Consider the following 24697-nt stretch of genomic DNA (forward strand, 5'->3'; position numbering starts at 1 on the left):
AGCCTTGGTTTTCCCTTGAAGAGGAAAGGGTAGTGCAGCAAAGTAGCGTAAGTATTTCCCTTAGTTTTTTAGAACCAAGGTATCAATCCAGTAGGAGGCCACGCACGAGTCCCTCGCACCTACACAAACAAATAAATCATCGCAACCAACACGATAAGGAGTTGCTAATCCCTACACGGTCACTTACGAGAGTGAGATCTGATAGATATGATAAGATAATATTTTTGGTATTTTTATGATAAAGATGCAAAGTAAAGTAAAAGGCAATAAAAATAACTAAGTATTGGAAGATTAATATGATGGAAGATAGACCCAGGGGCCATAGGTTTCACTAGTGGCTTCTCTCGAGAGCATAAGTATTCACGGTGGGTAAACAAATTACTGTTGAGCAATTGACAGAATTGAGCATAGTTATGAGAATATCTAGGTATGATCATGTATATAGGCATCACATCCGAGACAAGCAGACTGACTCCTGCCTGCATCTACTACTATTACTCCACACACCGACCGCTATCCAGCATGCATCTAGAGTATTAAGTTCAAGAGAACAGAGTAACGCTTAAGCAAGATGACATGATGTAGAGGGATAAACTCATGCAATATGAAATAAACCCCATCTTGTTATCCTCGATGGCAACAATACAATACGTGCCTTGCTGCCCCTACTGTCACTGGGAAAGGACACCACAAGTTTGAACCCAAAGCTAAGCACTTCTGCCATTGCAAGAAAGATCAATCTAGTAGGCCAAACCAAACTGATAGAGTGACCAACTGAGAGAGCAACAACAGCCGTAAACATGCATTAAAATTAATTCACACCGAATATAAGCATGAGTAGGATATAATCCACCATGAACATAAATATCATGAAGGCTATGTTGATTTGATTCAACTACATGCGTGAACATGTGCCAAGTCGAGTCACTCAATTCATTTAAAGGAGGATACCATCCTATCATACCACATCATAATCATCCCAATAGCATGTTGGCACGCAAGGTTAACCATTATAACTCATAGCTAATCAAGCATGGCACAAGCAACTATAATCTCTAAATGTCATTGCAAATATGTTTACTTCATAATAGATGAATCAGGAACGATGAATCATCATATTTACGAAAACAAGAGAGGTCGAGTTCATACCAGCTTTTCTCATCCCAATGAGTCCATCATATATCATCATTATTGCCTTTCACTTGCACGACCGAATGGTGTGTATAATATTAAGAGTGCACGTGCATTGGACTAAGCTGGAATCTGCAAGCATTCAACTCAAGAGAGAAGACAAGTAATATGGGCTCTAAGTTAAATAAACAATCTTGCATATAAGAGCCACTTAGCATTTTCAATATAGTCTTCTCGACCCCCAAAGAAAGGAAAAGAAAAATAAAAACTATTTACACGGGAAAGCTCCCAACAAGCAAAAGAAGGACGGGAAATATTTTTGGGTTTTCTTTTTAATTCTACTACAAGCATGGAAAGTAGACTAACACTAATTTTTTTTGTTTTTCTTAAGGTTTATTAAACACACAAGAAGAAAGCAGGAAAAAGGAAAATAAACTAGAATGGATATTACAGTGAAAGAGTATGAGCACCGACATCTAGCAATGAGTGTGTGTGAACATGAATGTAATGTCGGTGGGAAATACATACTCCCCCAAGCTTAGGATTTTGGCCTAAGTTGGTCTATTGCCAGGGATAACCTGGCTGATATCCGTAGGTGAAGCTGGGGTCGTACTGCGATGAACAATAGTTGGGATCATAATGTGATGAAGAGGACTCTGACTGCCACTGGCTGGCAACCGCCTCAGGATCCCAAGGATAAACAAACATTCATGGAGGCTCCAGTTCCGAGGCTGGTGCAGGATTCCGATAGGCTTGAACAGCCACCCACGGAACAATGTAAGTACCTGCAGACAAGTTAAACAAAGAGGGAGCAGGCAAAGTAATAGTCTCAGGGTGATGTTTATCAAAGTACAATTTATATTTAAGCGCCCCTTCGTGATTCTTAACAAGAAAATCATGCGTTACCATACTATTATAATCTAAATAAGCATGGGGTAGCGCTGTTTCTTCTTTCTCCTCATGCCTAATAGGTATTTCAAAATGTTCAGCTAGGCGTGAAGCATAAATACCTCCAAAGATGGGGCCCTTAGTACGGTTCATACTCAACCGTCTAGCAACAATTCCACCCATACTAACAGAGTTATTGCGGTATAAACCATGGAGCAAAATAATAATATCAGGAATACTAAGGTTCCCATAGTTCCCGCGACCAATCAAGCAACGACTAGCAAATAAGGCAAAGTAGCGTAAAACAGGGAAATGTATGCTAGTAATTCTTGCATCAGAAACCTTCCTGGTTTCTCCCACAGTGATAGTGTCAATATAAGCTTCCACTTCATTACGGTGTGGTTCATCTAAAGAACCCTCGAAAGGTATTTTGCAAACCTCGCAAAATGCAGCTAATGTCATCTCCCTAGCAACATCATATAAATGGAACTCTACTGTTGGAGGTGATTTCTTAGGGAAAAAGTAGAAGTTCTGCACAAAAGTATTTGTGAGTAAGAGATACTGATGACGTTGGTCACGGAAGAAGTTGGTGAGGCCGGCGTTCTCAATCAATAGATAGAAATCTTCATAAATCCCGGCACTTCTCAAGAAGTCATCGGAAGGCCATTCACACGGCCGGACCTCCGCGATACGAGGCAGATTAAATTTGGGCTTCTGTTCTTCTTCCTTTTGTTTCTCCTTAGAACTTTGGCTTGACGAGCCCCTCAAAAGTCTCTTCATTATTTCTGAAACAATCTGAAATTTTTAGTAACTTCAAACAAAGTGAACCAACTTCAATAAGATTGATAGCAACTACTCATACAAGTGCCTAGAGCATATATCAAGCATTAGAACTACTTGGAACCATATATATTTGACATGCAAGCTCAAGAACATGGTCACCTATGCAGCACAAATTTGCAATGAATAAAGCACTAGAAAAAAAACTAATTGGACCAATGGAGGAGTCACATACCAAGGAACAATCTCCCCAAGCAGTTTTGCGAGAGGTGCTTTGAGCAAGGAGATCGAAAATCGCAGCAAAAGTTGCTGGAACACGAGCTTGAGTTGGTTTTTCGGGTTTGTGCGAGACAGAGGAAGAAGATGGGTGCAGGAATAAGTGAAGGAGGGCCACCGTGGGCCCACGAGGCAGGGGGGCGCGCCCTTCACCCTCGTGACCAGGTGGCAGCTCCCCCCCGCGGTAATTTTTGCACTAAAAATCCTTAAATATTCTCAAAAAAATCATATTAAATTGGCATGGCATTCTGAGGACTTTTATTTTCGGGATATTTTTATATTGCACGGATAAGTCAGGAAACAGAGAGAAAAATACTATTTTACTTTATTTCTACTAAAGAACAGAAAATATAAAGAGGGTACAGAAGGTTGTGCTTCTAGTTTCATCCATCTCATGCTCATAAAAAAGAATCCACTAACAAGGTTGATCAAGTCTTATTAACAAACTCATTCTGATAATCATGGAACCGGAGAAATTTCGAATAACACTATGTTACCTCAACGGGGATATGGACATCCCCAACAATAAGTATATCATATTTATTTTTGACAGTAGGAAGAGGAAATTCAAAACCTCCAAATATAATCAATGGAATTTTTCCAATAGAGTTGATACTATAAACATGAGGTTGTTTCCTCGGAAAGTGCACCGTATGCTCATTACCATTAACATGAAAAGTGACATTGCCTTTGTTGCAATCAATAACAGCCCCTGCAGTATTAAGGAAAGGTCTTCCAAGAATAATAGACATACTATCATCCTCGGGAATATCAAGAATAACAAAGTCCATTAAAATAGTAACGTTTGCAACCACAACAGGCACATCCTCACAAATACCGACAGGTATAGCAGTTGATTTATCAGCCATTTGCAAAGATATTTCAGTAGGTGTCAACTTATTCAAGTCAAGTCTACGATATAAAGAGAGAGGCATAATACTAACACCGGCTCCAAGATCACATAAAGCAGTTTTAACATAATTTCTTTTAATGGAGCATGGTATAGTAGGTACTCCTGGATCTCCAAGTTTCTTTGGTATTCCACCCTTAAAAGTGTAATTAGCAAGCATGGTGAAAATTTCAGCCTCCGGTATCTTTCTTTTATTAGTAATGATATCCTTCATATACTTAGCATAAGGATTTGTTTTGAGCACATCAGTCAATCGCATACGCAAAAAGATAGGTCTAATCATTTCAGCAAAGCGCTCAAAATCCTCCTCATCCTTTTTCTTGGATGGTTTCGGAGGAAAAGGCATGGGTTTCTGAACCCATGGTTCTCTTTCTTTACCATGTTTCCTAGCAATGAAGTCTCTTTTATCATAACGTTAATTCTTTGATTGTGGGTTATCAAGATCAACAGCAGGTTCAACTTCTACATCATTATCATTACTAGGTTGAGCATCATCATGAACATCATCATTAACATTTTCACTAGGTTCATGTTCATTACCATATTGTGTTTCAGCATCAGACATAGAGATATCATTTGGATTATTAGGTGGTTCAGCAATAGGTTCACTAGAAGTTTTCACAGTTCTATCATTTTTCTTTTTCTTCCTTTTAGAAGAACTAGGTGCATCAATATTATTTCTTTGAGAATCTTGCTCGATTCTCTTAGGGTGGCCTTCAGGATACAAAGGTTCCCGAGTCATTCTACCAGTTCTAGTAGCCACTCTAACAGCATAATCATTTTTCTTACTATTCATTTCATCAAGCATTTCTTTCTGAGCTTTAAGTACTTGTTCTACTTGAGTGGTAACCATAGAAGCATGTTTTCTAACAAGTTTAAGTTCACCTCTAATATTATCCATATAATCACTCAAGCGTTTAATCATAAAGGTATTCTGCTTTAATTGTCTACCAAAATAAGAATTAAAGTCATCTTGCTTAAACATAAAGTCATTAAACTCATCCAAGCACTGACTAGCAATTTTAGTAGGTGGGACTTCAACTTTATCATATCTATAGAGAGAATTTACCTTTACTACCTGTGTCGGGATATCGGGAGGTTCTTCAGTAAATAAGTAATTGAGATCATATACTTCTTCAACAGGCGGTAAATTAAGACCATGTATTTCTTAAATAGGAGGTAAATTCTTAACATCTTCAGCTTTAATACCTTTTTCTTTCATAGATTTCTTTGCCTCTTGCATATCTTCGGGACTGAGAAATAGAACACCTCTCTTCTTCGGAGTTGGTTTAGGAATAGGCTCAGTAATTGGCTCAGGAGCTGGCTCGGGAGGTGGCTCAGGAGGTGCCCAATTATTTTCATTTGCCAACATATTATTCAATAAAATTTCAGCGTCATCCGGTGTTCTTTCCCTGAAAAGAGAACCAGCACAACTATCCAGGTAATCTCTGGAAGCATCAGTTAGTCCATTATAAAAGATATCAAATATTCCAGGTTTCTTAAGAGGATGATCAGGCAAAGCATTAAGTACTTTGAGAAGCCTCCCCCAAGCTTGTGGGAGACTCTCTTCTTCAATTTGCACAAAATTGTATATTTCCCTCATAGCAGCTTGTTTCTTATGAGCAGGGAAATATTTAGCAGAGAAGTAATAAATCATATCCTGGGGACTTTGCACACAGGCAGGATCAAGAGAATTAAACCATTTCTTAGCATCACCCTTTAATGAGAACGGAAATATTTTGAGTATATAAAAGTGGCGCGATCTCAGATTATTAGTAAACAGGGCAGCTATTTCATCTAACTTATGAAGATGTGCCACAACAGTTTCAGATTCATAGCCATAAAAAGGATCAGATTCAACCAAAGTAATTATATCTGGATCAATAGTAATATCATAATAATCCTGATCAGGAACACAGATAGGTGAAGTAGCAAAAGCAGGGTCGGGTCTCATCCTACCTCTAAAAGATTCCTTACTCCACTTAATTAGTAACCTCTTACGTTCCGGTTTATCCGGACAAGCAAGAATAGCTTCATAAGATTCATTATTAAAAAGATAACCCTCAGGAATAACAGGCATAGGTTCATCATCACTAACATCATCGTGTTCAGGTTCACTAATTTCTCTTTCTCTAGACTTAGAAATTTGCTCATCTAGAAATTCACCAAGTGGCACAGTAGTATCAAGCATAGAAGTAGTTTCATCATAAGTATCATGCATAGCAGAAGTGGCATCATCAATAACATGCGACATATCAGAATTCATAGAAGTAGTAGGTTTAGGTGTCGCTAGCTTACTCATAACAGAAGGTGAATCAAGTGCAGAGCTAGATGGCATTTCCTTACCTCCCCTCGTAGTTGAGGGATAAATTTTTGTCTTAGCGTCTTTCAAGTTCTTCATAGTGTCCAGCAGATATAAATCCCAAGTGACTCAAAGAATAGAGCTATGTTCCCCGGCAACGGCGCCAGAAAAAGGTCTTGATAACCCACAAGTTTAGAGGATCGCAACAGTTTTTGAGGGTAGAGTATTCAACCCAAATTCGTTGATTCGACACAAGGGGAGCCAAAGAATATTCTCAAGTATTAACAGCTGAGTTGTCAATTCAACCACACCTGGAAACTTAGTATCTGCAGCAAAGTTTTTAGTAGCAAAGTAATATGATAGTGGTGATAACGGTAACAAAGTAAAGACAGCAAAAGTAATGTTTTTGGTATTTTTGTAGTCATTGTAACAGTAGCAGCAGAAAAGTAAATAAGCGTAAACCAGTATATGGAAAACTCATAGGCACCGGATCAATGATGGATAATTATGCCGGATGTGGTTCATCATGTAACAGTCATAACATAGCGTGACACAGAACTAGCTCCAGTTCATCAATATAATGTAGGCATGGATTCCGTAAATAGTCATACATGCTTATGGAAAAGAACTTGCATGACATCTTTTGTCCTACCCTCCCGTGGCAGCGGGGTCCTATTGGAAACTAAGGGATATTAAGGCCTCCTTTTAATAGAGAACCGGAACAAAGCATTAAGACATAGTGAATACATGAACTCCTCAAACTATGGTCATCACCGGGAGTGGTCCCGATTATTGTCACTTCGGGGTTGCCGGATCATAACACATAGTACGTGACTATAGACTTGCAAGATAGGATCTATAATTCACATATATTCATGAAAACATAATAGGTTCAGATCTGAAATCATGGCACTCAGGCCCTAGTGACAAGCATTAAGCATAGCAAAGTCATAGCAACATCAATCTCAGAACATAGCGGATACTAGGGATCAAACCCTAACAAAACTAACTCGATTACATGATAAATCTCATCCAACCCATCACCGTCCAGCAAGCCTACGATGCAATTACTCACGCACAGCGGTGAGCATGATGAAATTGGTGATGGAGGATGGTTGATGATGACGATGGCGACGAATCCCCCTCTCCGGAGCCCCGAACGGACTCCAGATCAGCCCTCCCGAGAGAGATTAGGGCTTGGCGGCGGCTCCGTATCGTAAAACACGATGAAACTTTCTCTCTGATTTTTTTCTCCTCGAAGCCAATATATGGAATTGGAGTTGGCGTCGGAGGGCCACCAGGGGGCCCACGAGGTAGGGGGGCGCGCCCAGGGGGGAGGGGCGCGCCCCCCACCCTCGTGGATAGGGTGTGGGCCCCCTGGTCTTCATCTTTGGCAAGGATTTTTTATTATTTATTCTAAGATATTCCATGGAGTTTCAGGTCATTCCGAGAACTTTTGTTTTCTGCACATAAAACAACACCATGGCAATTCTGCTGAAAACAGCGTCAGTCCGGGTTAGTTCCATTCAAATCATACAAGTTGGAGTCCAAAACAAGGGAAAAAGTGTTTGGAAAACTAGATACGACGGAGACGTATCAGAATGCATCTACATACCTTTGTAGATCGTGAGCGGAAGCGTTCAAGAGAACGGGGTTGAGGGAGTCGTACTCGTCGTGATCCAAATCACCGGAGATCCTAGCGCCGAACGGACGGCACCTCCGCGTTCGTCACACGTATGGAGCGGATGACGTCTCCCGCGCCTTGATCCAGCAAGGAGGAGGGAGAGGTTGAGGAAGATGGCTCCAGCAGCAGCACGACGGCGTGGTGGTGATGGAGAGGTAGTACTCCGGCAGGGCTTTGCCAAGCTCTGCGGAGGAGGAGGAGGTGTTGGAGTGGGAGAGGGAGGCGCCAGGGGCATGCGTGCGGCTGCCCTCCATCCCCCCCTCTATATATAGGGTCCCCAAAGGGGGCGCCGGCCCTAGGAGATGGGATCTCCTAGGGGGGGGGGGGCGGCGGCCAAGGGGGTGGAGTGCCCCCCAAGGCAAGTGGAGGCGCCCCCTTCCCTAGGGTTCCCAACCCTAGGCGCAACGGGGGGCCCAAGGGGTAGCATGCTCAAGAGGTAGCACCGCTCTGGCCGCCTGTTCGCGAGCAATGCAAAGCCGCGGCGAGGTGTTTTGGCGCCGGGCCGGCAAAAGGCAAAGCAGAGGCACTAGTAGAAAAAGGGTCTAACGTGAAGCACATTAGTGCCGGTTCCAACGGCTAGCCGGGCCGCTTTGATTAGTACCGGTTCGTGGCAAACCTTTAGCACCGGTTCGTGCCACGAACCGGTACTAATGAGAGTGGTGGCAGGATGTTGCAGACAGGTGCCCCTCCAGCCCCTTTAGTACCGGTTCTTGGCACGAACCGGTACTAAAGGTCGTCCTACATAAACCCTTCGTCCACCCGAGCTCGCTCTATTCTTCCCCTTTCCCCTCTCCTCTCTGTTCTTCCCCTCTTCCTCTCAAGCTCATCACACATTTTTCCCAAAATTTGTCAAGATTTGAAGGCCCCCATCCATTCAAATGATCACAAAGGTTAGCAACTTTGTCCTTTCATCTCTCATTGCTAGATTAGCTCTTGCAATGCTTTATATAGTGATTAATTTGTGAGTTTAGTAATTTGGGAGGATATATATATATATGTGCTAGTATTTCATTTATATGCAATTTGAGGTCAAAAATAACACTTAGTTTGCATATGTAGGTGTGGTTTACTTAGTGCCTTCTAAATCTCCATCGTAGCCACCATCGATCGCCCGCACCGTCCCGTCGCCGGCACCACCTTGTGGTGAGCCTCTAGTTCATCAAATTTTATATAAAAATTGATGTTTGTGTGATTTGGATATATAGTTACTCGTATAATTATCTTACCTGTACGTTGTTTGTTATACATATAGTGCCATGTTTTGATATCCGTCCCCGTCGGCCCTAGTCCTTGTTATGATTCGGATGTGGTATGTATATTCTCTTTTAGAACTAGTTGCATTTCGTGTTTATGACAAATTATGCCCATCAAGTCGACATAGAAATTTTTTCTAGGAGGTATGTGAACCGGAAATTCCAACCGACCCTATTGCCGAGAGGTTAATTTAGTTGAAAGAGAAAATGAGTACTTGAAAGAAAAATTGAAAAGAATTGAGGGGGAGAAGATGGAATTGGAGTTGCATGTTGCCGATGTCGTCGATGATCACAACATGAAGATGGAGAAAATGCGCTTGAAGATTAGAAAGATTAGAAAATATGCCATCGATAGTGAGGCTTGGTATCATTATGCTGTTGGATCCATTGTTACCTTAGTTGCGATCTTGATCGTATTTGTTGTTGCATTTAAATGCTTTAGCTAGAGAGTTATTTGTTTGTTGCATTTAAGTGTTGTATGAACTTTATGTATGAACTTGTATTAATTTGGTCTATTCGGTGTTGTGTAATGAAGATGAGCCGGCAATGGATGTACGATGACCGATGCTCTCCCCAGTTCGTTGAGGGCGTGCATACTTTTCTGCTTGTGGCTGAGGCAAACAAGCGGGCAGATGGTTTTATGCCTTGTCCATGTGCTCGCTGTAAGAATGGTCACAATTACTCTGCATCAAGAACCATTCACGTCCACCTGTTTAAGTCCGGTTTCATGCCCCATTATAATGTTTGGACCAAGCACAGAGAAAGAGGGGTTATGATGGAAGACAATGAAGAAGAAGAGGACGACGACAGCTATCCTGGCCTTGGGTTCCCTGAATATGATGATACAACAATGGGGGAAGAAGCTGAGCCGGTAATGCGGGAAGAAGCTGAGCTGGCAATGCGGGAAGAAGCTGAAGAAGAGGCATCAGATGAGCCCGTTGATGATCTAGGTCGGGCCATTGCTCATGCAAAGAGAAACTGCGCAAGTGATTTGGAGAAGAAGAAGTTGCAGCGCATGTTAGAGGATCACAAAAAATTGTTGTACTCGAATTGCGTAGGTGACAAGAAAAAGCTGGGCACCACACTGGAATTGCTGCAATGGAAGGCAGAGAATGGTGTATCTGACAAGGGATTTGGAAAGTTGCTGGTAATGATAAAGGATATGCTTCCAAAGGACAACGAATTGCCCGAGAGTACGTACGAAACAAAGAAGGTTGTCTACCCTCTAGGGTTAGAGGTGCAGAAGATACATGCATGCCCTAATGATTGCATCCTCTACCGCGGTGAGTACGAGGATTTGAACGCTTGCCCGGTAGGTGGTGCATTGCGCTATAAGATCAGCCGCGATGACCCTGGTGATGTCGAGGGTCGGCGCCCCAGGAAGAAGATTCCTGCCAAGGTGATGTGGTATGCTCCTATAATACCACGGTTGAAACGTTTGTTCCAAAACAAAGAGCATGCCAAGGCGATGCGATGGCACAAAGAAGACCGTAAGAAAGACGGAAAGTTGAGAGTACCCGCTGACGGGTCGCAGTGGAGAAAAATCGAAAGAAAGTACGGGAAGGAGTTTGCAGATGACGCAAGGAGCGTATGGTTTGGTCTAAGCGCAGATGGCATTAATCGTTTTGGGGAGCAGAGCAGCAACCATAGCACCTGGCCTGTGACTCTATGTTTGTATAACCTTCCTCCTTGGTTGTGCATGAAGCGGAAGTTCATTATGATGCCAGTGCTCATCCAAGGCGCTAAGCAACCCGGCAACGACATTGATGTGTACCTAAGGCCATTAGTTGAAGAACTCTTACAACTGTGGAATGGAACAGGTGTACGTGCGTGGGATGAGCACATGGGGGAAGAATTTGACCTAAAGGCGTTGCTGTTCGTGACCATCAATGATTGGCCTGCTCTCAGTAACCTTTCAGGACAGACAAACAAGGGATACCGTGCATGCACGCACTGTTTGGACGATACCAACAGTATATATTTGGCTAATAAGAATGTGTGCCTGGGACATCATCGATTTCTTCCGAGCAGGCATCCCGTAAGAAAGAAAGGCAAGCATTTCAAAGGTGAGGCGGATCACCGGACGAAGCCTCGCCACCGTACTGGTGCTGATGTACATGATATGGTCAAGGATTTGAAGGTGGTCTTTGGAAAGGGTCCTGGTGGACAACCTGTTCCGAATGACGCTGACGGACGCACACCCATGTGGAAGAAGAAATCTATATTTTGGGACCTGCCCTATTGGAAAGACCTCGAGGTCCGCTCCGCAATCGATGTGATGCACGTGACGAAGAATCTTTGTGTGACCCTGCTTGGCTTCTTGGGCGTGTATGGGAAGACAAAAGATACACCTGAGGCACGGGAGGACCAGCAACGTATGCACGGAAAAGACGGCATACATCAGGGTCATGCAAGCTACGCTCTTACCAAAGAAGAGAAGGAAATCTTTTTTGAATGCCTGCTCAGTATTAAGGTACCGTCTGGCTCTCGTCGAATATAAAGGGAATAATAAACATGGCAGAGAAAAAGTTCCAGAACCTAAAGTCTCATGACTGCCACGTGATTATGACGCAACTGCTTACGGTTGCATTGAGGGGGCTTCTACCGGAAAACGTTCGATTAGCCATTGTGAAGCTATGTGCATTTCTCAATGCAATCTCTCAGAAGGTAATCGATCCAGAAATCATACCAAGGTTACAGAATGATTTGGTGCAATGTCTTGTCAGTTTCGAGTTGGTGTTCCCACCATCCTTCTTCAACATCATGACGCACGTCCCAGTTCACCTATGCTAAGAGATTAATGTTTTTGGTCCTGTATTTCTACACAATATGTTCCCCTTTGAGAGGTTCATGGGAGTCTTAAAGAAATATGTTCATAACCGTGCTAGGCCAGAAGGAAGCATCTCCAAGGGCCGTCAAAATGAGGAGGTCATTGAGTTTTGTATTGATTTTATTCCTGACCTTAAGCCGATTGGTGTTCCTGAATCGCGGCATAAGGGCAGACTGGATGGAAAAGGCACGCTAGGAGGGGAACAAATAATATGTATGGACGGACATTATCTCACTGAAGCACACTACACAGTTCTACAGAATTCCGCCTTGGTGGCTCCGTATATGGATGAACACAAGAATTTGCTACGCTCCAAACAGCCGGAGCGGTCTAATGACTGGATTACACATGAACAAACCAGGAGTTTTGCCAGCTGGTTGCAAGCACGTACCATGCATGACACCTCTATTGAAGATGACCTGTACTTGCTGTCCCAGTTACCATCTTCGAATATAATGACTTTCAAAGGGTACGAGATAAATGGTAATACATTTTACACGATCCCCCAAGATAAGAAGAGCACCAACCAAAACAGTGGTGTCCGCTTTGATGCAGAAACCAAGACGGGAAAGGAAACATATTATGGTTATATACAGGACATATGGGAACTTGACTATCGACGTGGTTTGAAGGTCCCTTTGTTTCGGTGCAAATGGGTCAATATGACACGAGGCGGGGTAACGGAAGACCCGCAGTACGGAATGACAACAGTGGATCTCAACAATCTTGCGTATGCAGATGAACCATTCGTCCTAGCCAATGATGTGGCACAGGTTTTCTATGTGAAAGACATGTCTACCAAGCCAAGAAAAAGAAAAGATAAGGAAGCGAATGCATCGTACGGTGAGCCAGGGCGGCACATAGTTCTTTCTGGGAAGAGAAACATCATGGGAGTGGATGACAAGACAAACAAGTCAGAAGATTATGAAAAGTTTGATGAAATTGCTCCATTCACAGTGAATATTGACCCAAGCATCCCGTTAAATGATGAAGATTTTCCATGACTACGACGCAAAAGGACACACGCGAAGAAAAAGTTTCACACCCAAAGATCTGGGATGTGATCAGCTTAACTATCATCACTTTCTTCTGTGTTTCACACCCAGGAGGGAATCTCTGTAATAGTTAGGGTAGCTAGTTATGTGTTTTGGCATTTGAAACGCGAAGAAATTTTATGTGCAAGCAAATTCTTTCATGCATTTACTGATTTTTTCAGCTAAATGACCCTGAAATTGAAAAGCATTTCAAATGAACTCAGAAAAGGATGAAAGTTGGCATGGTATCATAATTTCACCCACATAGCATGTGCAAAAATGTAGAGAGGGTTACCGCAAAAACTGTTTCGAAGTATCAGGGTTTCGGACGAAAACTCATCCGTTACAAAGGCATTTCATTTTTTAAATAACCTAAGCATTACCAAAATTGAATATAATGATAAAACACACTAATATTAAACATAAGAAAAAAGAATCACTGAAAAATCTATTTTCAAAGTTAAGTTATTCACAAAAATAAATAAAGCAAAAAAAATAAGAAAAAAAGCCCACCTACTGGGCCACAGCGGCCTGCATACGACTAGAAACCCAAATTCAAGTTGGGCCAGGATGCAGGCCCGCTAGCCCAGTAGGCCCAACAGGGCATCAAAGAAGAGGTAGGCCCAAATGGTCTGCTTAAGAGAGGAGCTCGAGACAGCAGCGACGGCGGGGCTTATAAGCAGGTGCGAGTGCCCCTCGGCTAGCGAGGTGGGACTAAACTTTTGTGCCCCTCGCCTGGCAGCGCACACCCTTTAGTACCGGGCCGTGACACCAACCGGTACTAAAGGGGGGTGCTTCCCGCCGCTTGGCCTGGCCAAAACAGGCCTTTAGTACCGGTTGGTGGCTCCAACCAGTACTAAAGGTGCCTTCTATATATACATCACTTCGAAAAATTCCATTCTCGCTTTGCTTCTTCCCGATCGATCGACGCCGTCGCCGCCCCCATCCTCGTCGCCGCCCTCATCCCCGTCGCCGCCCCTGTCCCCGTCGTCGTCGCCTCCCTCGTCTCCGTCGCCGCCCCGGGCCCGTCGCCGTCGCGCCGTCCCCGCGTCGCCGCCCCGTCACGCCCCGGCCCATCGCTGCCCCGGGCCGTCGCCTCACCGTCGCTGTCGCCCCGCTGTGAGCTCTCCCCCTCTAACCCTTCTCCCTCACCCCCGGTGGCCACCATGGGCGCCGCCCCTCCCCGAGCCCATACACACACACAAGCATGATGAACACACACACACACACATTTCCTTAAGTTAATTAGTATATACGTATTTTGTATGTTTAATTAGTTTAGATTTTTCAGATTATTATTTTTTCACTAGTATATATGTATGAATGCATGTTAGATGGATATAATTAGTGTTTAATTAGTATGGAATTTTTTATATAATGTTGTTTTTCTGTTTTTAATGGATGTATAGAAGTTGTTTTTTCTGTTTTTAGTGTTAGATGCTTAATTAGTATGAAATAGCATATAGAATTTTGACATATGCAATGATAGCATAATTAGTGTTACATTTGCATATAGTATTTTTGTTGTCGACGATGCCCGGCCCGCATCCTTGCCGTCGACCCGTTCGCGACGATGTCCTGCTTCAGAGGACCCATGTCCGGGACTGGGCTCCGCCGGGCTGGCACTGGGAGGTGCTACCTTCAGGGGCGCGACGCTTGGTGAGGAACCCGGCCTCGGGTCCCGTCGTCGACCCTCATCTCCTTTGGTGGCATTCGCGTGGGCCACTTTCGGTGTGGAGGGAGCCGGCCCCGCCGGAGGTGGTACGTCGCCATGTCAGGGAGGAGGACGAGCACGTCCATCGCTACATGGCTGCTATGGACGTCAGGTTCTCCAATACCTGGCAGGTTCTTTGGGGAGATCACCCGAGCTATGATCCAGTGATGGTTCCTTCACTTTGGTTGTCCACCGCCTAGATTACTCTCTAGTATTCGATCTTTATTAGCTAGCTAGCTAGCTAGCTAGTGATGTATTCGATATATAATATTCGAGATGATTTATTCGAGATTATATATATTATTTGAGACGATGTATTCGAGATTATATCTATTATTCGAGACGACGTATTCGAGATTAAATCTATTATTCGAGACGATGTATTCGAGATTATATCTATTATTCGAGATTATACTAAATTCTTTTATATTTCTTTTGGCATAGTTGAATAAAAGCTATGGCGGACAATACCGACAGAGAGAGAGAATAGACCATGTTCGATATCATACACGGGCCAGATGATGATCAGAATGAAGAAGATTTTGACGGCTCCGAATTTCTAAACAACACCGGAGAGGGTGATATGATATTCGATCGCGACGACCGAGAAGATGAAGTCATGAACTACGATGAAGAACATGTTGATCCTGAAACAACAAACACCGGCGAGGTATATATATTTATATAAGCAGGAATCTAGTGATCATCGCATGTTTTAAATGAGTTGAAGATATATTAACGAATCGATATTTCTTCTTTCAGCCATCCGGATCGAGCAAATCTTCAGGCGAAAGGACGAAACAAGGCCCGAACAAATAGTTGAAGGAGGGCGTAAAGTACAATATCGAGGCATTCAAACCTAATGGCGAACTATTAGCTCCTAAGAAGAATGCGGACAAGTTCGTTCGTCAGTGCGGAGTTCTTGTGAAGGACCAACTCCCGATCTCCCTTCAAGAATGGAGAAAGCCAGCAAAGCCACGTCCAAATGTTACTTTTGTCGACGAGAATAAAAAAAAACTGCTTTGGGATACTCTCATGGAACATTTCACCCTACCAGATAATTTCACAGAAGCAAATGTGCGGAAAGTCAAGGACGCTACTTTTAGGAAGATGGCGGTTGCATTCAAGAACCACAAGAGAACGACGTGGGAGAAGTACGTCAAGGGAGGAAGGAAGACTCCAGTATTCGAGGGGATACTAGAGAATCAAAGTGCTCATTGGGACGATTTCGTGAAATTCAAGGATTCAGAATTAGCTAAGGAACGGTCAAGAATAAACAAGAAGAATGCCGAAAAAAAGGATAAGTTCCATAAGCTGGGGCCAGGTGGCTACGCGGTGGCAATGCCTAAGTGGGATAAGTTTGAGAAAGAGATGGAGGATGCAAGTGTCACTCCGGTTACTAAGAGCTGGCCCCCCAGGTGCAGGACTTGGTTCTATGCGCATGGGGGGGTAGTTGGGCCCGAAGACAGGCAATGTTTCGACGAAGGCATGTCTGAATGGAGCCCATGATGCGCTACTTGTTGCAATAGAAGAGGCTCAATCGAGGGTGTTCCAGCCCAACAGAGAGAACGACGAGCTTACGCGTGCCCTGGGAAATCCTGAACACCCGGGAAGAACACGAGGCAAGGGCGCTATTCCGTGGTATGAGGGGTTTCCGGACTGGAACGCTGACTACAGAACCCGTGCGAGAAAGAAGATTGCGGAGGAGAAGAAGAGGAAGATGGAGGAGGAACAGAGGAAGCGGGACTATGAACGCCTTCAAGGCCTAGAAGCAAGTCAAGCGGAATTGGCCGCTAAATTCCAGCGGTAGCAGGAGCAGATCGACTCACTTAGCCAGCAAAGGGGGTCTCAGCAGCTGCAGCAGCTAGCGGATGATCCAGCATTGGATACCACCGCCCCATCCATGCCGAGAAGCAGCATGGGTTCCGCCCTGGGCGACGCAGTAGTGCTGGATAGATACCCCGTGGATGACATCACGGAGAACACTAACTGCGAGCTACACTTCAAAATGAAGAAAATATCCATGAAGGTGGCGGACGCCGTTGCTTTTTCAAATTCCCCCGAGGCAACCTTCCATTGCAACCCGATTCCAGCGGGCTATGCTCGTGTCTTGGTTGATGAGGTGGTGGACCCATATTCGGAGCTACAGCTTGACATTCCTGGAGGTGACGACGAGCACACATTGGGAGAGGCCATACATCGTGTCATCCTATGGAGAAAGGATTGCATCATCTTTCGAAGTCCGCCACCAAGTCAGCAGACTCCCCCTCCTCCAAGTCCACCAACGCGTGAGGCCACTCCTCCTCCTCCAAGTCCGGCAAAGTGTCAGGCCACTCCTCCTCCAAGTCCGACACAGCGTCGGACGTCCACTCCTCCTCCAAGTCCGGCACAACCTCAGGCCACTTCAAGTCCGGCACAGCTTCAGGCCACTCCTCCTCGTCCAACTCAGCCCTGTCAGCCGTCTCCGCCGCCTCAGCAATCGCAGAAGAGACACCCCGCAGCTATGGTGCGTAGCGGTATGAGTCGAGGTCATAGTACAGGAAGTACAGGCGGAGGCAAGCGATATAAATATGGTCCAAACCTCACTACTCCTCTTCCTGTGAGGGCTTACGACAGGACCGAGGAGCAAACCAATGCCATAGTGCAGGCAGAACTCGACGCCCATTTTGGACCGAAACTGCCACCGTCGCCAAGGGAGAAAGTGCCTGTGGAAGTAGTTGACCACTTCATTCGTATGGCTCAACCACCAGCTCCTAAGCCTGTTGACACAGACTATGAGCGCCACATCAGGAAGTTACATCGACGATGTCTATAGAAGGAGGCGAGCTCGAGCTCGAGCAAACAACAAGCAGCTGTCAAAAAAGCGGGAAAACCGTTGCCCAGCTAGGAAAACAGGCGGCGCAATCGACCCCCCGCTTGTTGCACCGCCAACAACACGTGACAGTACGCACGCCCAATATTATTGTGGCCAAACAGTTTACGTTCCCGAGGTGGGCGATGTGGTAATAACCCAGGAGCATATAATGCAGGCTGAAGAACTCAAGATCACTGTTGGACAACTCCTCGAGATCGAGGACATGCCTGGGATTACAGAGGAGGAAATAAAACGGAAATATGTCCGGGGCGAACCTTTGGTCGAGCCAGAAGATGTCAACAAGCTCCCAACGAGAATGTATGAATTGCATCAATGGTACATGGACATTACCAAGAGATCCAATCGAGAGTCCCTCATGGTGTATGTCAAGAAGTATGATTACTACCATGAGAAAGCTGTGGCCGTTGAGTATCCTGAACTGTTTCAGTTATACAATCGAGACGCACTCGACAAATCTATCGTCAGTTGCTATTGTCTATAAGTGATTTCTTTCTGTAATTTAAGTCTCAAGCTAGCTGTAGTGATCCTTTTGATCAATCATTACCTGTAATTATCCTCACTATATTCTTTTCTGTGGTATTATGCAGGATGAAGATGTATGAAATGAGAAAAGGTGGACGCTATGGCATTGGGTTCATTGACCCAAACACCGTTAATGAATACACATGGAAAATAAACAAGCATCAAGAAAAAGAGGTAGAGGACAGCATGCTAGAGTTCTTGAAGCGCCTCAAATACAATGAAGATATACTACTTCCTTACAACTTCCAGTGAGTCACACTTTCTTGTACTACAAATTCTCCGTTTTTGCCTACTAGCTAGCTAGCTACATGTTTTTGCTTACATATGCCCGCTTAATTAAGACATGCAAACGTGTGTGCATGCAGATTTCACTGGATCTTGTGTATCATTAAAGTTGACGCCGGAACAGTTGAAATACTGGACTCGCTACTTAAAAAACAAAGTGACTATAACATCTTGTTTGGGATAGTCAACAGGTAATTTCAATCATTATTAACTATATATCTCGGCCTATTTAGTAATTCGTCATTTCATGATATGAACTATTTAATAACCCCTTTATTCATTTTCTTTGTCGGCGGGCAGGGCTTGGGTAAGGTTCATCAGCGTCACGGAAGGCGAATGGAAACCAAAGCTGAAATGGTTTCGATCCAAGGTAAGTAATTAAGTAGTACTAGTTAGCTAGCTAGCTGCCATCTCTTTAATTATCATGCTTGATTAATTATTATCTGATCAAATTAAATTCCATTCTCGTAATAAAGGCCCTGAAGCAGGCGCAGGGGACTGATCTGTGTGCATTCTGCGTTTGCGAGAACATTCGCATGATGGCGTCCGAAAGGAGCAGATCTCAAAGACAGGAATGGGTACGCTTGTCAGAACACTATTCACAATTTTTACACCATTATTGATATCTAGTCACACAACTAATACACATGCATATTGATCTCCTTCTTAACAGTTCAAAGAGGTGCGGGACAAGCTCCTAGAAACGGAGCGCGTAGAAGCTCTTCAAGAGGAAATAGCGGGATTTTTGCTCGACCAGGTCATAAATCCGAAGGGAGAATACTATTACCCGCTACCACCCCCATGAACCACTTCCAATTGTCATCGTGGTCCGAAGGCACCAATTAGGCTAATGCCACTGGCTCCGAAGGCAACATGCATATGTAGGAGAAATTGTATATAGCTATACATGTGTGTATGTGTGAATTAATATGGTTTGTGAGACATTGATGATATATATATGATTGGTTCTACTAGAAATTCTATTTATATATACATATATATATATGCATAACATGTACATGTGTAGTACCATAAAATACAAGCAAACGAAAAAGAATTAAAACGGAAAACACAAAATTAGATGAAAAAGAAATCATAAAACCAAAAACCCCCCAAACATTTTAGTACCGGTTGGTGTTACCAACCGGTACTAAAGGGCTCCCGGCCCCCGGAGCTGGCTCATGCCACGTGGTTGCCCTTTAGCACCGGTTCATGCTGAACCGGTACTAAAGGGGGGGGGGGCTTTAGTGCCGAAACGTTAGTGCCGGTTCCTAAACCGTCACTAAATGGCCTTACGAACCGGTGCTATTTCCTGGTTCTGCACTAGTGAGGCATCGACTGAAGGGCTATTGCTTGCTCGACACCGACTACTTCACCGACGCTCCACTGCACGGGGAGTAAGTATTTCGGCGCCGTTTATCGGATGAGCTGAAAGCTCTTCCTCGGGATTGTGAATTCCACCCAAGAGTTCGTCAGCTACTTCAAGTGCAAGAAGGATTGCACCGGCACACTTGGATTCTCCTCACTCCAGAAGTGCACGACAGCTACGAGGATGCTTGCATACGGAGCTCCCCGTGATATACTGGAAGACTATGGATGCATGGCCGAGTCCACCACCATTGAGTGTTTGTACAAGTTCTGCAGAATAGTGGTGGCAATGTTTGGACCATAATACTTACGATCACCCAATGCTGAAGACACTGCTCGGATCCTAGTATAGAATGCAACAAGATGATTTCCTGGGATTCTTGGAAGCATCGATTGTATGCATTGGGCATGGAAAAACTGTCCATTTGCTTGGCAGGGGATGTACAGAGGTTCCAAAGGAGCTTGCAGTTTGGTACTTGAGGCGGTGGCCAAACAGGACCTCTGGATTTGGCAATCATTCTTCGGTATGTCAGGAACTCACAATGACATCAACGTACTGCAGTGCTCGAATGTTTTTGCCAAGCTTGTTGAAGGTCATGCTCCTCCGATGAACTTCAAGGTCAATGGGCGCCACTACAACAAGGGATACTACCTAGCAGATGGCATCTATCTGAGATGGTCCACATTTGTGAAGACTATCTCAAACCCTATGCCAGGAGGCAAGAACTCCTACTTTGCCAAGTGTCAGGAGGCTTGCAGGAAGAATATCGAGCGGGCGTTTGGTGTGCTCCAATCTCGATTTGTTGTTTCCTGGTACCCCGCTCTGACCTGGTTGAAAGATCAAATGTGGAAACTCATGACTTGCCGTGTCATCTTGCACAACATGATCATTGAGAACGAGAAGGAAGAGCCAGTGTTTGACACTGAACCATATTACATGCTGGGTCCTCTTGCCAAAGTTGATCACCAGCTACCGGCAACCTGGTCTGCCTTACTCAATATGCGTCAGGAGATGCGAGACCCACATGTGCATCAAGAACTGGAGCACGATTTGGTGGAGCACCTATAGAGGCTCAAGGGCAACACCTAGCTCGACATGTGATGAAATATGAGTTTTTTTGTGTTCAAATTATGAGTTTGATTTGTTGAACTATTTGATTTGTATTGATTTCGTTGATGAACTATGTGATAAAAATTAATTTTTGTTCAATTTGTTCCAAACCACACCGAACATGGGCCAAAATTGGGCCGATTTCCGACGAAAGTGGGCCAAAATCGGCGGCTGAGGGGGGCGAGCTTGGGGGTCAGCTGGAAACCCGAGCCCCCTACGCCGATTTTTCCGTCGGTTGGCCCCCAGCCGGCGCTATTTCAAGCCCCGGGGGGGAGAACGGCTAGAGATGCTCTAAGAAGTCATCGATCTCGATCGCCGGTGCATGAAACGAAAACAAAGAATTGATTTTGATTATTGATCAAACTCGCTCACCGCCACAGTAACGTACACACGTACGCATATGCATATCTACGTACAGTATATGCGTGATGAGCTCAGACTTTGTAGCCACCGGCAGCGGCGGCGGCGGTGGGAGTGGCGGGGGCGGGGACGACCATGGAGACGATGGTGTCGCTCAGGAATGACTCAATGAGCGTGCGCTTGTCCTGGGGATTCCTGGGAAGAAAAATGGCGTAGCTCTTCTTGACGGCGGACTCGAGGGCAGGGACAAACTTGTAGGCCTCGTATGCATCACCAGTGGTCTCCTTGATGGCCTTGCTGAAGGCAGAGTCGAAGACGGTGGACCTGTCCTTTATCGGGGCAGCGTCGGCAGTGGTGGCTGCAGTGCTGAAGGCGGCGTCGATCTGGTCGATGGCCTTGAGCTCCCCGGCAGGGATCGGCCCCTTGACTTCCTCACCGGAGTGGACCTTCAGGATGCTGACGATGATGCAGAGCGACTTGTCGAACATGGCCACGAAGGATTCATACTTGGCCTCCGGGGTAGCACCCTGGGCTTTGTGTGAGACCCACGCCAGAGTGAAGCCGACCCTGGAGTTGAAAATGGCTTTGGTGCTGGACGTGTCGGTGACCCCCTCAAGAGACCAGTTGCCGAAGATCTGCACGAAGGTGTTCAGGAATATCTTGCCCTTGTCCGTTGGAGGGGCTGCGGCTGCGGCCGCCACGGCCGCCTTGAAGGCGTTATTGGCCTTCTCAGCTAGCTTCTGCTCCTCGGTCGTGGCCTTGGGCTGTGGCCCGGCTGGGGCGTAGCCAGCTTCGGCAGCATAAGAGACGGCTGGCCCCGCCACGAGGGCGACGGCCACCAAGAGCGCCACCATACACTGCTGCACCGCCATTGCTGCTTCTCTTGTCTTGTGTTGGTTGGTTTGCACACTACGTAGGAGGAGAGATTGTGGTGCGGTGTGAGGATGAAGGAGCTTAATTAGCTCTATATATACATCGACCCGCACGTTGAGAGGCCCGGAGAGATTACCGCGCCCAAATTAGCAATCCCCTCCTCTCCTCTCCTTTTTTTAGCCAAACTCATTATCCCCGTGAGCTCTTCATGCCACAAACCAATAATAATAGCATCGATTAGATCCCTAACTACTGTTTAATCTCGTGGGGTGGGTAATAATAAAAGTAATAAAAAATCAACAACGTGCGAAGATGTGATTGGACATAAGGGAAGGGAGGGGCCCACCCCTTAAAAATCAGGGGGCATAGTTACTTAGTTAGGATGTTTATGTATTCTCTTCGTAGGAGCCCGTGAATGTAGCATTTTCGGGGTAATTACCTTCCAGTCCGAACTATATGGGATGCTCTCCCCTGTACCAATCCTCCAAATATATCCACGCTTGAAGGATGAAAAAGAAAACATGATGTTGTGGCCACGTGAATGATGAGCCTTTCTTAAGGGTAGATTGTAAGAGATCATAGTTAGGGAAGTACTTGGCTTTTAAAATTCTTGCGTGGAACAAATCAGGGTTAGGTATGAATCTCGATCATTGCTTGGCAAGCATCGCAAGGCTAAAAGAATATATAAATCTCTAAAGTCCTTACCCCCTTCACTTTTAGGAAAGAGAATTGTCCACCATGCGAGCCAATCCATCTTTTTATTATCCTCCTCATCTCGCCACCCAAACTGAGCAATAATGCCATTAATTTCTTTGCAAATTCCTTTAGGCAAATAAAATACAAAGATGGCGAACACATTTATAGCTTGAGTTGTGGCCTTTAGAGCATCTCCAGCTGCACCCCAACAGGCCTCCCAAGGCCATTTTTTAGCGCCGACGCACAAAAATCGGCCCAGTCGCGCCCACAGGAGCCCAATTTTCGCCGGTTAGGGCCGAAACTAGCGCCGACGAACCCAGGCCAAACCCGGCGCGCTAGGTGGCGCCCGGCGGCCCCGTACAATCTTTTTTGGTGCGAAAGAACGGCGGGCCCGCCGAGTCAGCGACCCCCGCGCCTCGTCGTCCTCATCGCCTCGGTTTCCATGGGGAATCAATGCCAAGGCTGCCGCCGGTCAGCCTTCCATTGATTCCTCACGGGCGGCGCGGTGAGAAAACGCGCCCTCTCTCGTCACGCGTACACATGCCACCTCCCGGCCGCTATATAAGCCGCCCCTGCCTCGCCACTGAACGCACCCTACCCGCAACCCCCCTCTCTCCCCGTGCACTCACAGCCGTCGCCGCCGAACTCTCTTTCCCTCTCTCCCGGTGCACGCACAGACGATGGGCGAAAGGTGCCCCGGCGAGGGGCAGCGGCCAATGGCTTCAGCCGCCGCTCTCTACACGAGTGGGAAGCCCATCTCCTCCACGAAGCGAACTACCCGGCGCCTCCCGACATGCGTGCGCCGGGGCGGTGGAGGCTCAACGCCGGGGGCGTCCCCGTCCCCTCGCTGCCCGACGTCGAGCACCCCCACTACTTCCAGGCCGAGATCGACCGTGTGCGGGCGTCTCTATCGGAGGAGGAGCGAGCCCTTCCGGAGTACGACGCCGGCAACCACGAGGCGTGGGCAGCGTACTTCAAACACCGAAAGGCGGAGCGGCTGGCCTCCATCAACAACACGCCACTGGTGAGGGGGCGCAACAACAGCGATGGCTGCTGCCTGCGGTGGGGCGCCCCCGGCTGCACGCTACACGCCGTCCTCGAGTACCTCGAGGGCGGCAACGATCTACCGCTGACGTACCCGGCCGCCCCGGTCCCCCTCCAAAGTTGCGGTTCATGGAAGCCGAGGAGGATGCTGGGCGGGTCCTCCTCCTCCCGTTCCTCCTCCCGCTCCTCCGGATCGCCATAAACGAGGGCGGCGGCGGTTCCTCGGGTCCAGCCTCCCGCCTCATAAGGCCGAAGACGGAGCCGGCGCTTGGCCCCGTGAAGTGCGAACACAACGACGAGGCCGCCTTCGATGACGAGGCTGCCATGAAGTGGGCGCGGGAGGACTGGGCACAGACGGAGATGGAGCGACAGCGCCGCGTCCTAGAGGAGATCGCCGCTCGGTGTCATGGCCGCGACGAGGGAGGCGTCGTCGTTCTTGATGACAGCGACAATGAGGTGCTGCCGCCGGCCAAACTAGTCCACCATGGGGACCCCAGGCAGGGGTCCAGTAGGGACGGCCGCGTGAAGGAGGAGAAGGACGACGATGGCGGCGGCGACTTCGATGTGTTCAGCGAGTTCTTCGGCCTGTCGGCGCGGCCGTTCTTCTTCTTCTTTTTAGTAGACTTATTATTATGTTTCTATATGTAAAAAAACTGTGAACCACCTAAATATCGCCTAATGTATGCCGTGTTTGCCGAAATTTTCCCAATCATGTTTTTTTAAAGAGCGTCTAGGGCAGACCTGGGGGCGGCGGCTGGGGA

At 46.1% G+C, this 24697-nt stretch overlaps 1 protein-coding gene across 1 annotated transcript; it reads right to left on the reverse strand.

Moving 5' to 3' along the window:
- Positions 1-21253: 21253 nt before the first annotated feature.
- On the reverse strand, positions 21254-22244 carry LOC119289245 (pollen allergen KBG 41-like). Its single transcript, XM_037568607.1, has one exon. It carries the CDS (start codon positions 22193-22195, stop codon positions 21398-21400), a length of 798 nt encoding a protein of 265 aa, XP_037424504.1. The 5' UTR covers positions 22196-22244; the 3' UTR covers positions 21254-21397.
- Between the last annotated feature and the right edge of the window lie 2453 nt (positions 22245-24697).

This window comes from Triticum dicoccoides, chromosome 4A (assembly GCF_002162155.2).
Source record: "Triticum dicoccoides isolate Atlit2015 ecotype Zavitan chromosome 4A, WEW_v2.0, whole genome shotgun sequence".
Lineage (NCBI taxonomy): Eukaryota > Viridiplantae > Streptophyta > Magnoliopsida > Poales > Poaceae > Triticum > Triticum dicoccoides.

Excerpts from the sequence above, each read along its gene's own strand:
- LOC119289245 (XM_037568607.1), bottom strand. The coding sequence starts at position 22,195 with ATGGCGGTGCAGCAGTGTATGGTGGCGCTCTTGGTGGCCGTCGCCCTC.